General features: G+C 29.9%; 2 protein-coding genes across 5 annotated transcripts; both read right to left on the reverse strand.

The window, feature by feature from the left end:
• Window positions 1–3,920: 3,920 nt before the first annotated feature.
• On the reverse strand, window positions 3,921–9,859 carry LOC139808494 (short-chain dehydrogenase/reductase family 16C member 6-like). Its single transcript, XM_071770543.1, has 8 exons — window positions 9,736–9,859; window positions 7,422–7,565; window positions 6,899–7,041; window positions 6,304–6,481; window positions 5,469–5,598; window positions 5,189–5,315; window positions 4,943–5,068; window positions 3,921–4,251 (listed from the first exon to the last, which is right to left on the reverse strand). The coding sequence occupies exons 1-8, from the start codon at window positions 9,736–9,738 to the stop codon at window positions 4,185–4,187; spliced, it is 918 nt and encodes a 305-aa protein (XP_071626644.1). The 5' UTR covers window positions 9,739–9,859; the 3' UTR covers window positions 3,921–4,184.
• A 672-nt stretch (window positions 9,860–10,531) lies between these two features.
• LOC139808814 (short-chain dehydrogenase/reductase family 16C member 6-like) lies at window positions 10,532–16,016 on the reverse strand. Of its 4 annotated transcripts, XM_071771244.1 has the most exons (9): window positions 15,893–16,016; window positions 14,893–14,998; window positions 13,815–13,961; window positions 13,233–13,387; window positions 12,922–13,099; window positions 12,592–12,721; window positions 12,021–12,141; window positions 11,671–11,796; window positions 10,532–11,502 (listed from the first exon to the last, which is right to left on the reverse strand). In XM_071771244.1, the coding sequence occupies exons 3-9, from the start codon at window positions 13,953–13,955 to the stop codon at window positions 11,433–11,435; spliced, it is 921 nt and encodes a 306-aa protein (XP_071627345.1). In that variant the 5' UTR covers window positions 13,956–13,961; window positions 14,893–14,998; window positions 15,893–16,016; the 3' UTR covers window positions 10,532–11,432. The 4 variants fall into 4 exon arrangements, with proteins under 4 accessions (XP_071627345.1, XP_071627344.1, XP_071627342.1 ...); XM_071771243.1 differs by lacking the exon at window positions 14,893–14,998 and having other exon boundaries at window positions 15,893–15,968; XM_071771241.1 differs by lacking the exons at window positions 14,893–14,998; window positions 15,893–16,016 and adding an exon at window positions 14,261–14,826.
• Window positions 16,017–17,708: the final 1,692 nt, after the last annotated feature.

Below are 17,708 nucleotides of genomic sequence, written 5' to 3' on the forward strand. Positions count from 1 at the left end.
GTAAGCAAAACAAATAATGTATTTGGGGAATAAGCCAGAGAGAATGTTTTATAATTTTTAAGTATCTTGGCGACGCCGACGGTTCAATGTTTTTTTATGGTATGCGCGATCACCGCGTGAGAACGATCGCAAGGAAACTAAAAATAAAAAAACGATACAATTCAACGTAAGTTTTCTGTAAAGTAGAGGTTACGAGGAATAAAGAAGCACATGTGCAAGTAAATTTTAAACATTTATGACAAATTACGTGCCTGTTCTTTAATAAAAAATGGAATTGTATTCGTGAACGCATATTTGAGATAGTAAATTCGCACGACGTTCATACGCATCGAACGATTGGCTCGTGAGTCGAGCCCCCGGATCTGGCCAATCACGTTCCGCCGCTACGCGCCGCCGGCGCGGCGGATCGATACGGTGACGTAGTAGGCACCGCGCAGTCCGTACTAGCGGCGCGACCGTTGTAGTTGGAAATGGCGATTTTGAAAATTGGCGTGCTCTCGGCGTTGTTTCTGACGATGAGCGGACTCGCCACTTGCTCCCGTCAACGCTCGGAGTTACTGTTATCTGCGTAAGTCACTCAACTATCATTCTTTCGAGGAATTTCGCACGGGTGGGAAGTGTTCATGCTCCGCGCCCGTCGCCGTGCTTCGTGCTATTTTCGAAACGCGTTCGTTTCGGCGATTGGCATTCCTGCTTCCTCGTTTCGCGGGCCGCGGGAATAATCGCTACGTGATCGAGTACCGGGCGCCGTGTGCCGTGTGCCGTGTGTGTAAAACATTTTACGAGTGTATGAGGTGTTTATCGCAATGAACATGTTGCGCGAATCGCTCATTCGAGACGTCGAGGCGGAAGTATGTATGAACGACTTGCTTTGCAGTTTCGCTGTGATATTCGCGAGTAATAGTCGCTCGTCCCGCCATGTCTGGATTCGCGAAGTGCGTGGCATTCATTTATCTCGCGTGTCGTGCTTTGAACGCTGACGTGCCGGACGTGTCGTGTGATTTAGCTCCGATTCTCTCCGTAAAGGGCTGAGTGATATTGATCGTGTCAAGTGATTCCGGTGATTCGATCGGTGATAACGGAACGCCGGAATGCTTCACAATCTCGGATTCTCGTATATCTCGCGTCGCGTAAGATTAGCGGCCGGCTGTCACGATTCTTCGTTGTGCATATTAATAAAATGTAGTTATACTTTCGCGAGATTTACGAGTTTGATACCGTACGTACTGTGCATGAGTGCGATATTTAATTTCAACGGCGTATCTCTGATTAACGAAGTGCGTGTCTTTATTAACCGTCCGCTCGACTTGCGTAGTATCGCCGGTAACGCGGTGATGAACGCGGAACGACGCAGAGCGCGCGGCGTCGCGACTCCTTCAAATTTGCATGAAAAATTCATGTTACCCGCTTTTATATTACAGAGAAAAGTACTTTTCCTTCCCACGGGTACGACCTTGGCGAGGTGGGAAGGCTCCAGTACCCAGTACGAGAATTTTACCCAAGCAAAACTCTTGTTCTGCTTGGATAAAAATTCAAAGACGGGGAAGCTAACGTACCCTCGTCCGCCGATTTAATTGAATGAACGAACCGCAGCCGGTTCGTCGCGTTTGCTTCGGGAGTGCCGTTCAAGTAATCGGACTAAAGGACTTTTCTAAACGGGAGTGCCGTACAGTATCGCGCGAGAAAGACTTTTAATGAAATTAGTCCGCGCGCGATTGTAGTTTATTATCCGCGAGTGTTTCTCGCGAGTGTCCTGTGCGGTGAGAGGAGGAAGCCTGACGTCCTGAGAGGAGGAGGAGGTCTGAGAGAGACATCGGGCACCGGCGGAGCAACCTTGGGGTAAGTATCATCTCTTATAGTTATACATATAAAATTGATAATTTGTTTCTATTTATTCGAAGTGTTTAATTTTAATTTCGATAAGTTAAAAGTAATTGAAGAAAGAGAAGTTATCTAAAATTCTATGCTTGTAAAGATCTTCGATAAACAGATAAATTGTATTGCTAAATATTTTATTGAAAGACGAATTAGAGACGCGTAAGAATCAACTTTTCAAATGTTAATAATTTTGAGCGCTTTTTTAATTTAAATCTTATGTTTGTATGTTACAGTATCACCGTAGCTACGTGGCTGCATAACTCCGCCCGTTGCGCATCGAATCGGTGAGTCAATAAATAATTTTTTTATTGAGGTAACGAATCTACGAATATATAATTAAATATAGAGCAATAATATATCTCGGTACATGCCGATTTACAATAATTTGTAGTATGAAAATATTACATTTCGTAGATCCATTGCCTTCAAATTGACACTTAAAGATTTTAAATTTTAATTTATATATGTATATGTATAAAGGATTTAAAGGGTTGACGCTAGTTCGCAAAACTATACCCGCACGTATAGATAGGTGGGTATAGGTGCTTAAAATATGTATTATGTATTTCAGTAACTGAAAGAAGAACACATGTTCGACCTTCAATACGATCATCTTCAGTGCGCAATATATCGATAAGAATATTCTAACGAAAAAAACTTGAATTAATATATCGGTGTTTTAATTAAGTTTTTTTTATAATTAAGAATTGAGCCGATAAATTACACGTGTATTTGACTTTATTGAGACATTAAGAGGTTCTCAATAAGGTCAGATACTATACTACATATGTAATTTATCGACTCAATTCTTAATTATAATGTAAGATTTTAACTTAATTTTTTTCCGTTGGAATTCAACAATTGTCTATTTTCCATTGGATACTTAATTCTTATCCGTATATCGCGCACTGCAGATGATCGTATATTGAAGGACGAAACGTTTGTTTTTTCAGTTTACTAATTTATAATACATATTTTAAGTACTTATACTTAGCTTTGTTCACTATTAGCTCTATCGTCTTATATAATTTTCAATTATGGAAACTTTGTAACGTTTTAAAATTCGGTTATGATCTTAAAACGAGTCTTTAATAATAACGCATATAAAGTGGAAATGTAGACATGTACTTTAAATCGGTGGTCATAGGACGCTGTGAACAAAATCACCCGTGGCATTGACTGCTGACTTATAAATCAGAGAAAAAGGATCAAAGAGGAATTATCTAATAAATAGTAACTCGTAAGTGTTATATGAGAATGTGTAATCTACTTACCAAACAGTCGACTTCGCAATATATAATATAGTTACTTTGCAATAGTGTTCGAATTCGATACAAGACAATGCTTTCTGTGTAAGATTGGCACACACCGACTGAAAATTTAGCTTCGGTTACAAGGTGAAAAGGATACTAATCTAATATGATGAAGCATTATATGTATAAAGGAAAAGAGGTCAATAAATAAAACAAGACAATAAATAAAGACAAATAGAAGATGTCAGTTATGTGGAAGTCTCTCGGTGAATAATCATTACAAAGATTTAATGTATTCTCTTGTAGATTAATGCCATTATTTTGCCCTTTAATATGTAAAACATTTCAGAGATACTTTTTTTAATGTGGAATTTATCTGGGATGTTAATGATATCTCAATCAAAGTTTTGCTTATTTGGTCTATGTTTTAAACTTTTAAAGCTAGAGGGTAGTCTTTAATATTTTGGCAAACAAGGAAACTTGAAAACTGTAAATTCTGTATAGCATGCCAATAATTAATAACAGTCTCCTTTGAGAAATATTAGTAATAAATTTATTAACAATCTTCTTGATCGTATATAGTTACTCATAAAAATTAAATAAAGTAAAACAAACTTTGAAATTGTTATTTAATAATAAGAAATGTCATATAATAATCACGTGTTTTACATTATGAGAATTTCGTATTATTGTACGCATACCAATGTTGCATATGTAATTACACGTCGAAAAGAAATATATTGTATATAATTTTATTGCATATTACATTTTTAATTTTCTAATGTTAAATAGGTTAAAAATAATTAATTTTTTATTTCATTGTTTTTAACTAAATAAGAATTATATATTATATTTTATTTATGTAAACTCTGCAACATTTTATATATATATGCTATAAAACATTTTTAATACATTAACATTAACATTAACATTAATAATACAAGTGAAAGAAAACTTATCACATAATCTCAAGTATTTCGTATTTCGCAAAGTTGTTTCATAAGTCTTCGAAATTTTGATGAAATGCAACTGTAAGATTCTTATGTACTAAAGTTAGCTTGGTTCGACGCCAGAGTCGATGAAATCTGTTACACTAATTTGCGCATTTTCGGGCAAAAGCCTGAAATTAAAAATATATTTTATTATATTATATTTACTTATCTATACTTGTATATACTAATGTAAAATAATGGGAATTGCATAATCGACATTATATTCTGACTTATTTTTTGTACTCTTGTACAATATATTATTTATATATTATACAATCGATAAATAAATAGAAAGGGCAAAGAGCCGTAAAAAGATCTTATTGTTAGTGTCGTAATCTTCAATTAAGTCAAATAATTGACAAACTTAAGAAACGTTTTGCCCTGACATTAGGTTATCTTCAGCAATAAATTAAATTAATTATATCAATAAATAAAACTTAAGTCGCAGAACAAGTATTATTTTTGGTTGAAAACGCATATGTTTTAAAAGTAAAAAATATATAATGAATGTCGAGACGTATAAAGCTGAAATAAAATGTTTTTATTTTAGTTCATGCAAAAATTATACGATAATGCATGCTTGTTCTGCGACTTTAAGTTTCATTTATTCGTGTAATTAATTTAATTTATTGCATCGAGGATTTGGTCTAATGTCAGGCCAAAACGTTTCTTAAATTTGTCAACTATTTAACTTAATTAAAGGTTAAGACACTAAGATCTTGTTGTGGCTCTGTGCTCTCTTTATCTATTTATCGATTTTGAATTATTTTATGAATAGTATATATAAAATAATTTAAATGATATATATCATTAAGTTACCTAACAAGTGCCACGAGAGATAACCAAAATGATGGGATAGATTTTCTTCTTATGTTTTGTCGTTGCGCTTTAATTATTTGTGCAGCTGTATCTTTCGTTGAACTTAGTAGTAAGAATGCTTTTAACCTAGGAGCAAGATTAAATAGAAATGTTGAGTATCAGTCTTAATAATCGAGTTTATCATATTTGCGTGTGTGATTGCATTTATCTGTTTGTATTATTATATTAATTTCACTATAAACCTACATCTTATTTATTTTTGGCTTTTTGCAAAGTCCCGTATCCACCATGTAAGGATAGATGGTAGTGAAATTAATTTGGGATTTTTCCTTATTTGTTACTCGTAATTCATTATCAATGGCATCCATTAAACCTGAAAAGTAGAATCTACATAAACTTGAACCACTTGAATATTATGAAGTTAAATCAGTTACTTCTAGTAAATTCTGAGTATACATTTATACACACACATATAAAGAATCGAGTATAAACAGGATCGTCAGGATGACACAAGACACAAGTTTACCTTGGACTGCATGCTTTGAAGCGGAATAAGGAATTAAGTTGGGAAGTCCTGCGATGCCTGCTATTGATGAGAGTGCAACGACGTGACCATAATTTTTTTCTATCATAATCGGTAAAAATGCCTGCAACATCTGAAAAAAATCGCGTAATAGTTTGTGAGAGCGCGTAATATTATGTGCGTAACAGCCCAAGGAGAACAAAAAGTCAAGGTGATGTCATTGTGAAAAATTCAGAGTTTAATCACTGATCATTTTGCACATTTTATTTTAATAGCATTGATAGATAATAAGGTAAATTCTTTAAAAAATAATAATTTCTAAAATTTGAAGTATAGGTTCCAATGGAAATCCGCACGAATATAGAAAACGGGCTGAGAACCAGGCGCGGTAAATAATGCCAAAAGTTTCATTTTTATTACTATTTTACATATCTTTCAATCTTGACTGCGCGCCGACTAAATTTGTCAAACTTGAAACACAGCTCCGGTTGGAGTAGTAAAATCCCCTCTCCCCCCTACACCTAATTAAATCGATTTAATTTAATTTTTGATGCTATATGGACCGGAGCTGTGTTTCAAGTCTGACAAATTTAGTCGGCGCGCAGTCAAGGTTGGAAGATATGTAAAATAGAAATAAAAATAAAACTTTTGCGCATTATTTACCGCGCCTGGTTTTTAGTAAGCCCGTTTTCTATATTCGTAATAATTTCTAATTATTAAAAAATTTTAATTATCAAATAATTATTCCACAGAAATATAAAACAATTAAAATAGCACTATTTATTTACAAGAGCAGAAAGGCAACTTAATATTTATATAATAGTCGATTTTAACTTACCCAAAAGTGGGCTAGCACATTAATGTTGAAGATTTTTTCGATTTCATCGGCTGTATAATCTAGAAAAGCACGACATGGCATTATACCAGCATTGTTAACTAAAATTGTGACATCGCCGACTTCTTCCTTCACTTTTTTAGCTAGTGCAAAAATCTCTTCTCTTTTAGTTACATCACATCTATAAAATGGTAAAGTCTTAATTAAGGTCGATTATATTATCATACTATAAATATTATAATGACATTTCTTACTCTCTAAATTTCTTGGAGTGAGATTTCACTCTTTTTGGATTGAGATCTCACTCCAAAAGAGTGAAATATCACTCTTTCGGCCTAGTTTCCACGCCAAGAAATTTAGAGAGTATACCTATATATTACTATAGTAATAAGAGAAAGAGAAAGAGAGACGTAGAACAATTTACGATGTGACCTTTGCGTTGCCTAACAGAAGAATTTTAATAATAATTGGAATATTTGTGCAATAGAACGAATTTATATCTACTTTTTGCTAAATAAAAGAAACTGACTGTTGTATGTCAAAGTAATAATTAAAATTCTTGTGGTCGATACAAGAAACTAATATAAGAGTAACATACCGATAAGCGTATGCATTTTTTCCAATTTGGTTGGCCGTTTCCTCGTTTGTATGTTTATTTACATCTAAGCATACCACTTTCGCGCCCAAAGACGCATATTGAATCGCCAACTCCTTTCCTATACCGTGACCTGCACCTGTTATCTTGTAAATGTAAAGAAATATAATATAAAAACACATTGTTATTGTGAAAACTTATTCGGTCTTCGTAAAGTATATTATTATATCATTATTTAATATATCATCAAAGATTAATCTTTAATATTACATTATATTTATATTTTAATATTACATTATATTTTAACATTGTCTTAACATTAAATAAACATGATATATTTATCTTAATTAACACATATTTGTTACTAATTGAAATCAAAAGTTTTCCATTATTTCTCATTGTTTCACATATAAATATACATATGTGTGTATATAATTACGATAAATATATAAGTAGATAAACAATCTTTTTACTGAAATATATTTATTTTTTTTAATTTTTTTAAATTAAAAAATTTAATACGTACCAAAACAATCTCACCAGCCACTTCCTTTTCATATAATCCGAAGATTGAGTTGAATACGCTTTGGCATATGTAGTATAAAATTTGCAACGTAAGCCATACAAAGTATATATAAATTTGTACGATATTGATCATACACATCATAAACTGAAAAGTTATTAATTTTTTTATATGAATATCGCGCGAGTATTAACTACTTAACATATACTTACAGATAATAAATAAATTAAAATTAAAGCTGTAAATTTTAAAAAGTGAAAGAAGACTCATTGAAAGGACAAAATATTTCACATTGTCTTGAAGAAAGCTGATGTTTCGGAATATATTTGATTTAGAATATATAATTTTGTTATTTGTAAGTGAAAAAGGTAAAATTCTACGCGTTGTTAAGTGTATCAAGAATACGTGATACTGATGATAACAAATATTTTAAGAATTTGGTGTGTCAATACTTAACAGATGACCTTAGCGGTTGTGTTATTGATACATTGTGTGAGGTACATTGTGTCGATATGTACGTTAAATTCTTAAAATATAGTTTTAAACGTGTGTTAACGTAGTAACATTTATTTTACAAAACTGATTCTTATTTTTCGCAACATATCCTATATTCCATATTTTTCATATCTTATATCTTTTATATTTTAAAAATTTGTGTTAGTATTATTAAATTGATTATCAATTTAATTATGTAATTGTATTATTTTAGTTTTAGTTTAAGATTTCGTTTCAAGACAGATAGTAACGGCGCGTGGTTGTTAAGGCGAAGAAAGGCACATAAATTATTCATGCGAATAATATTATTAGGTACAAAAAATCTAGCCCAACCGTATAAGGCATATTTCTATCTATTTGTGGTATTCACAGATCGGTCGAGTTCATCTATATTGTTTATTTTGCAACTTCTGGCTTCAAAATGCGGATAGAATGCTTTTTCGTTTAGCTGCAAAAATTTTTAGAGAATATTATATTAATAGTCGTTTATATTAGCATTCATACCTAGTATAAGTACAAATAGATTGACGTGACGCATAAGTAACATGGTACATAACGTGAAATCGATTTTCTTTCTAACAGCTATTTGCAAGAACAGCAAAGAAAACTTAACGTAAAATTTAAGTGGAGTTTAGCAATATTTCTTTCTTATGTTAATTTTATAATATAATAATATATTAATATTTAAGATATAAAATCCAGTTTTTTTTTGTATTTGCAAATCATAAAAAAATATAATTGTATTTTATAATTTTCGGTACGAGGTTTTCCAATATTTTTGTATTTTAAATATACAAACATATGAATATACAAACACTTAATATTTTAAATATGTACAAGTTGATAATTAGGAAGTTGCTGAAAATAAATAGCTCTTGTTTTATAATAAATTGATGAAAGAATGTAATAAAGTAAGCAACAATTAAAGAAGAAAAACATAGTATTATTCCGTGGTAGAATAATATACAATAAAAAAATATACACGAGCCTTGTAGAGAAATAAATAAACATAAGAAGAAATTAGGTTGGTCGCACGATTCAATGTCATACGTTCAGATATTATCAGCACGAGCAATCATTTCCATGAGAGATATTTATCCGGAATTCTTCGAAGGCACTACATATAGTTATTGCCAAATATAATGTTATAGAAAATGTAATAATTTTCAAAAGTATCTTGATAACTGAGCAAGTTCAGAGAATCGTCATTTCGAAAACAAATTTAGATTACTAATTGTAAGCTATAAAATTAGCTAAATTGTTGGTTCTTATTTATAATATTTATTTTTACAAGTTCGTGTATGTATATTTTATACTACTTTTTTTATATATATTAACAGAAATAACAGATACAAGTAAACTTGACCAATATGTGAATAATACAAGTAGACAGAAATATATAACCCTTATACGGTTGGACTGGATCTCTTTTATGCCTAATAATAATATTATTCACGTGAATTTATGTACATATTTCTTCGCCTTAGCAAGTCACGCACGGTTACTATCGCCATTACTATTGGCCTTAAAACGCAATCTTAAACTAAAGCTAGAATAATACAATATAATACAATATATAATTAAATTAATAATCAATTTAGTAATACCGATATTACTACAAATCTAAAAAAGAAATAACAAATTTCTTCTTCAATATATAGTGTTAATGCATTTTATTTTATCCATTCTCTCATTATAACACTCCGAGAAATAACAGCTGTTTGATTTCACTTTCCGACTTAACGACTTTCCAATGATTGTCTCACTTCTTAAATATATAAATGTATAAATATATTTTTGGAAATGTGAGTGTAAGACTGACCATTTTACGAAGAAAATTGTCCGAACGAGCTTTTTGTGATCACTTCAACTATGCCTTTCTGCACTGTTGCGTATGAAACTGTATTATAAGTAGGACATGTTTCCTCGCACCAACGAAAGCGAGAACTGACGAACACGCTTACGAACACGTAGACTATATACCTGTCTGATTACAAACATTCACGCCGATCGATCGGCTGGTTAACGGCTGTCCTTTATAGAACGTTTATTACATTTTAAATATGTGGATCTTATTTCTCTTCTCCAGTCGGTAGATCAGTATCTCTAAATAATTTATGTATCTCTAAATAAAAGCAGTGAATGTTACTTGTGCTAAAATGTATTTTGGCGGATATATAGAAATAGATTTTGGGCCTTGTAAAATCTTAAACTTAATCTCAAAATTGTATTTATCAAGTCTCTATAACATGCTTTTATAAATCAGAGAATTATTTGTCTTTTGTTCGTTCAAATTTGAATTTCTGATTGAAATCGAATGTTCAGAGAATAGCAACAGACTTATGAAGATTAAAGATATTGATTTTTATTTTCTATGTATTTTCTATTCTACTTACCTTGCAATTAATAGCAAAAATGCAAGACATATTACATATGCTGTAACATATTTTGTGACTGAAGACGATCTCAATTTTAAACAAATTTCACCAAAAATTTTATTCAAAATGTCGTAAGTGAGAGCTTAAATAAAAAAATGAGAAATAGTAAAACGAATTAAAAGTATTTATTAAAATTCAAGGTTGATAATAATAAATAATAATAAAGAAAAAAAATGCGCATATATTATATTTGATACAATAATACTTGTATATAAGTACATAATAATAATTTTCTCGGGAACAAAACATGGTACAATAAATTTTTATTCAATATTTTTAAAATAAAAATTACAATAATCACAACATAACGTAGATTAAAATAAACGCTTTTTTAATTTTTAATATATTCCTCAGCGATGTTGTTGCTAGGTAAACTAGGTTGTTTACCAAATTCTAGGAAAGACATTTCAACCTCAACATATTCAAAGGAATTTAACCTTCTTAAAGCAATCAAATTTAACAGCCTCTCTTCCGACACATGTATTCAAGGATTCCAGGACCTACACAAGCGACGTATAAAAGCAACGTACAAATCATGGATATATAAAGAGAATATATTTAAATTAAAATGTTATATTTTTAAATTAAAAAGTCTTTTATATTATTCTGTGTTACGTATTGTAATTTTTATTTTATCAGTTCCAGAACTTTTCCATTAGTCCGACCTTGTATTCTTGCTATATAGGTAAGAAAAGATAAGACAGATAAAAACATTTGGTAATTTTAAAGTTTTTTACGTATTTTTCTACAGTTTATCTTTAACGATTTTTTAATTAAACTATATATCTAACATGTAAAGAACCTTTTTTTAAATAATCTAAATTTATTTTTTAAATTATTTCTAATTTATGTCTTAAATTATAAAATTGTGATGACAATATTAAATTATGTCATCAGAATTATTACATTTTAAACATACAAACATTATACTAAGTATATAAACGTATAAATTAATTACGATTATTATTTAGATAATTATTTTTATGCAGAAAATCACTGCAGCAAGAAAAGAAAAGAATGGACGTACCTTCTAATATAATAATAAACTATACATATCATAAAATTTATTTTACAGATATTTTTAATCTTCTGGATAAACTCCTGTATCGAAGAAGACTAGTATGCATCTTAATGCTTCGTCTGGTAAATGTCTAAAATAAAAATTATAATTTTATTACAGACATGTAGAAAGGAGAGAGAAATAGTGATCATAGTACAACAGTATTTATATTATTAACATATTTATAGTGAATTGTCCTCCGGCTCATTTTGTCGTATATTTGAAAATATATATCTTGAGTGTATTATAATTTACGTACCTTAATATCTTAGATAAGGATAGCCAATGTGAAGGTATGCTTTTATTTTTGTAATTTCGTCTTTGCGCATCAATTATTGACGAAGCCACGTCTTGCGGTAAAAGTCCTCCCATTAATCGTGGGAATCTATATGGGTGAATAAAATTGAATCACTTGCTATTAATAAATGCCATAAATATCTTATTAATTAAATAATATTGTTGATGTATAAAAAGATATAATTAACAAAAGATATGATACTATTGAAATAAAAATTTGATTCCGTCCAATATGGCAGTGCATAAAAGGAATTAACTGCGTGCGTGATATTGCAAGACATTTATTACAATAGTGTATTGTTGTAAATTTACCTAATTTTAGGCTTTTTACTCAGTCCAGTAAGTACGAGAGCCGGATAAACAGTAGTGAATTTAACAGAGGATTTTCCGTTACTTAATTCATTTAATTCTTCAGACATAGCTTCCATTATTGCTGTAAATCAATATGTTAGAAAAGCGTATTTTATAATTACATTTACATTTTTGCAATATTGGCATGGGCATTATTAAAATTATGTGTAATATATATATGACATATGTATTATATAATATAATTATGTACTGCGTTCCAAAATGCAATACCCAAACTGAGAGGGTTAACAGAGAGGGGCAAGGGAAGTAAATTTCATTCACAAATCTCTCTGTTAACCCTTTAAGTTTAAGTATTGAATTTTGGAACACTGTATATGTATTATGATATATATATATATATATATATATATATATATATAAAAGATGAATAAATGTGTGTATGTACGCGCGAGCGCGCGTTTAAATTATAATGTATATTTTTATCTTTTATTCATATAATTTATATTCGTTTATATAATATTATATTATTCGTATAATATTATATATAATCGCTGAATGTGAAATATATTACCTTTGACTGCGAATTTTGTAGGACAGTAAACCGTTCCATAAGGAGCGCCAACAAGTCCTGCTACTGATGAAAGTGCCACAATATGACCGTAATTCTTTTTGATCATATTTGGTAAGAATGCTTTCAATGTCTGGAAGTAATATCCCTTTGTAAACAGCGGTTTGCAAAAACTTAATTATATTGGTCCAAATCATACAGTGCATTTCAATTATACGAGCAACAAGCTTATATACATATATTTGTTTTAAGAAATGATAGCAATTGCATTAATGGTTATTTTTTACGTCTTGTAGTTTTTGCGTGTGTCTTAGAGAGAGGTACATTACTTGCCCAATAATGCGCTGTCACATTGACGTCTATAACTCGTCTGATTTCATCATCACTGTGATTTAAGAATGATTTAACAAACGCTATACCAGCATTATTGACCAGGATAGTAACGTCACCTACTTCTTTTTTTACTTTCTCGGCTACCCGAAAGACCTCTTCCCTATCTGCTACGTCACATCTAAAACGCGATCAAATTTTAATCAGTATATTGATAATTTAATAAGGTACTCCCACGTATTCGTACACGTGTAAATTCTATTTGAGTAATTTTTTCATTCTAGCCTTTTATTAAAAGAAGTGCATCAACTTACCGATACGCATATACAGAGTTTTTTCCCATGTTTTTAATATCATTCATTGTCTCATTGTTGGTTTCTTCATTAATATCCCAACATACTACTGTTGCTCCTAACGATGCATACTTAATCGCTAATTCTTTTCCGATGCCATGACCTGCGCCTGTTACCTGTAATAATACATAATATGAAATATTACAAATTACAATTTACAAATTACATTCCACAAATTTTTGAAGTTTAAAATGACATTGATATTAGATATATTTTTTAAAATAAGTAATGCCTATGCTTGTGCTAAAAAGAAATACCAAATGACCGTTTAATAGAATATGAAAATAAATGTCATTATCAAATGAAGAATCACATTCAGAATCTAAAATGCAAATCTTTGCATTCTAGTTGCTTACCCAAGGAAATCACATAAGTCAAGATGTCAAAACATCTTTCAAAAGTCATAGTTTTACACACACTCACACCAGATATATAATATATATATAATAATATTATATATATATATATATATATATATATATATATATATATATAATATTTTTTTATATAATTGTGCATATATATTAAAATTTTTATACGTACCAAAACGATTTCACCGGCTACGCTCTTTTTCTTATTTGGCACGACCAATTTGTATACACCTTTGCAAATATAATATAGAACTTTCAAGATAAGCATAAATATCTCTGCTAGAAGTAGCAAGATATTATGTATTTTTATCATGGTTGCCTGAAAAATTAATAACTTATAAAATTATTGAATACTGGTTGATACGTTACATATATCGTATACATAACGCTCTATACAGGGTGTTATTTGAAAAGTTTTTATCTCAATATCTTCACTTAAAACTCTACAACTTTTATATTTAATATTTTTTCATACAACCCATACTGTAGAAGATATTGTCATGAGGTGGAAATTTTTCAAATAAACACTTTATATGTATATATAATATATATACGGGACATGTAATTTTTGTGTAATTATATGGTTATACAGGATGTATCTGAATGGTCTGTATAAACTTTGAGAATAAGTTCCAGAAACACATTTACAAGCAGAAAATGTCCCATGAACATGGGGTCGGAAACGCTTGCTTCTGGAGTTACGACGCAACGGTACGAAGTTTTCCTGCAATGACTGGAAAAATTATCACGTCAAATTGCATAGGACTTACAAACTGTATTCACTTACCTTCAAGGAAGTTTGCGCACGTCTCCGCACTGACTAACGAGGAATTCAGAAAAAAAAATGCTAAGCGGGGAAATAAGTAAACACGTACGCAGGCTTCCTTGGAATCTATAACGGAGGCCATTGCGAGCATTTGCTGTAGCAAGTGTCCTGTTATGTACGTGGTAAAACCGAGGAAATAAATAAACACAGTTTGTAACTCCTGTGCGATTTAACGTCATAATTTCTCCAACTATTGCAGGAAAACTTCGAACCGTCGTAACTCCAAAAGCAAGTGTTTTCGACTCCATGAGACATATTCTGCTTGTTTAGATCCCTGAAACTTATTCCCAAAGTTTGTACAGATACACCCATTCAGATACACCCTGTATATATTTTTGTTTATATTAACATTGCACGAAAAATAATATTACAGAAAACATAAATGTATTGTATAATGTAATATAAAATATTGTTACGTTCGTACTGAGACTTTAGAAGCAAGCCGGAGAAGTTACGAAACGTGCACCTTTAGCAACGAGTTGAAGTTGATAAACTGTCGTCTTGATGTATAAGTTGAAGTTTCCAATGGGCTGAATCATAATTTTTTGGAGAAAGTAGTTTTTAGTTGTTGTCCTTCAGTGTGCGGAGCGCGAGTTAGTGTACCAAGCGTAACAATATATTGTATTTTATATAATGTATTATTTATGTATAAAGTAAGAAAAACTGATTAAAATCTAGTGAAGATTATTAATTTTTAACTTTTATATGTTAAAACTTCTTCTAGAGAAGAACCTTTAGAAGTTTTTTCATGACTTTTTATTATTTTTACTTATAACTTTCATATATGTGTTAACGTATACTAGGAAAAATAAGCGACCTTCATAGAGCCTGAAAATAAGCTTTCTATCCGGTAGGTTGATAAAAATAAAAAAATTGCATAAAATATCTACATGATCGTAAATTTAAAAAAATATATTATTTAATTTTAAATTAGAAATATGGAAATACCTTTTGCAACACACAGAGGCATATCGCACTCACGACACATAAACTTTGATCTTCGTATATTTTTTGGAACACACTACACATTGACCATTCTCACTTGTTTTCCTTGTTTTCCCGAAATTACGAAACTCAGCGACCCAAAAAACCCTTATATAAGATTTTAGCGCATAAATAGTTTAAAGTTTAAAAATAGGCTTTCCCCATCCTCTAAATGTTAATCAAATTTAAGAGAAAGAGAGAGAGAAAACTCATTTGATATATTTAAATGTAAAAATATTTTCAAAGATAAGTGTAAATTTTCGAATAATTACGTACGTGTGAGAACAGTTTTCTTATGGTTTCTTTTCTAAAGAAGTACTATGTTTTTGTCTCTTTTAAAAAGATAGTTTTACATTTGTAATTTTTATCTGATATAAAAAACCAAATCTGTTATAGATTGTTAATATTTGTTACAAAGAGATAAAATTCGATTTACTTACTTGATAATTGCTATCCATAATTCCTGTTAACAGCGACACGTTCAACTCCTATTCTGCTCTAAAGTAGAATGACCGAATATGATTAAATACAAGCCTTATAAAGCTCTTGCTTACAAGAGATTTGTTTCTCTGAATATTAAGTGTATTATATCAAGTACGTGCGTAAAAAAGTTGAATAACTGAATAACCTTAACTTTTCGATTAGAGAACGAATAACAATTTTTGTAATACAATTTTTTTGAAGTGTTTGTGACACGTTCGTCTTTCCAAAATATTATTGATAAAGAATCTCTTCCCTATCCTGTTTATCTTTAAACCAAAAATAAGTCTGACGTTTGGAGGAATCAGAAAAATATACTTATATCATTGTTATGTAAACTTTTATTTTGTTACAATGCAATTGTAGGATGAATTAATAAACATCGCATGAAAAAATGTATTTCATAATACCTGTAATGTCAATTGTATGTTATAATTCATTTGATATAGCAATCATGAAGCCACCTTATATACTACTGCATTCCAAAATATAATAGTCATATGTCCTGTACCTGTATTGCATAAAATCAATAATGTATAATTTAAATTTGCTTAAAATCTCGCTTACACTTGGCGCAAGACACTGCTGTGTCTTTTGATATTAACTATAATTTATATATAATGTAATTAATACAAAATTTAATATTAATTATATTATTAATAAATAATAAATTATTCATCATTAATTAAGTTACATGGTGATTTATCGTACTGGTAAAAAATATTGCATTATCTTCAAAAATATAGAAAACGCAAGTAAATCATTAAAAGTAAAGACTTTTTATTCGACCTAACTGATTATCTTTATAATCGTCACGACAATACGGCCATGAATTTTAGTCTTTATACTAATATAAGCATTCTATTTAAAAAATGTATAAGCATCTCATTTTAAATCTCTGTAAAGAATTTATTGTGAAAAATACTACCCGGTCAGGATTCGAACCTGGCTCTTTCTACATTCATGTCGAAATAAAAGTACTTATTTCGGTTTAAGTTATTTGTTTTTTTATCTTCAAAGCATTCTTCAGAGCATAAAATAACAGAACTAAATAACAGTACTAAAATAACATTTGACAATAATGTACATATTTTTTTTTATGAAAGTAATGACGTCTCTGTTCTCATAAGTGATGCAATACCAGTATTGTACAATAAAAAGAATGTCTCGTAATCATTTTTTTTATTATCCAATAATGACATGCATCGTTTTTTTTCTTAATTATAAATTGCTTCTCTAACAAATTTTTGCAGAAAGTAGGCAGAGAGGGTTAAATTGAATTGAAAAGTCCTGCGCCGTTTAGCGATTATAACAATAAATAATGATTTGTTAATTAATAAAGATGTGCGAATCAACGTGCGTACTGTTTATTTCTTAAATTTTTTATGTTGTTATGTATGTGACCATTTATTTTATATACCTATATATAAATTATATATATAAATTATAAGTCTATTAACATAAAGTTTGTTTAATGATTAATTGAAGATTATATGTATATTTTCATATATATTTTATTATTACTAAAACAAAATGATAAGCGTTTTTCTTATCTTTTCATATTTTTCTTATAGCAATCACTCAAAGATAAAAAATGTGTGAACATATTATTATAAAAATAAATACGTTTATTTTTTCTGTTTATATTAATATCTATGTATATGTGTATGTGTGTGTGGCTGTAGTGACAAATAAACATTTATTTAATTACTTAGCAGTTTCAATCTTTTATTATTTGTATTATTTATTTTTAAAATAAAATTCTAATTCGTAAAA

This window comes from Temnothorax longispinosus, chromosome 2 (assembly GCF_030848805.1).
Source record: "Temnothorax longispinosus isolate EJ_2023e chromosome 2, Tlon_JGU_v1, whole genome shotgun sequence".
Lineage (NCBI taxonomy): Eukaryota > Metazoa > Arthropoda > Insecta > Hymenoptera > Formicidae > Temnothorax > Temnothorax longispinosus.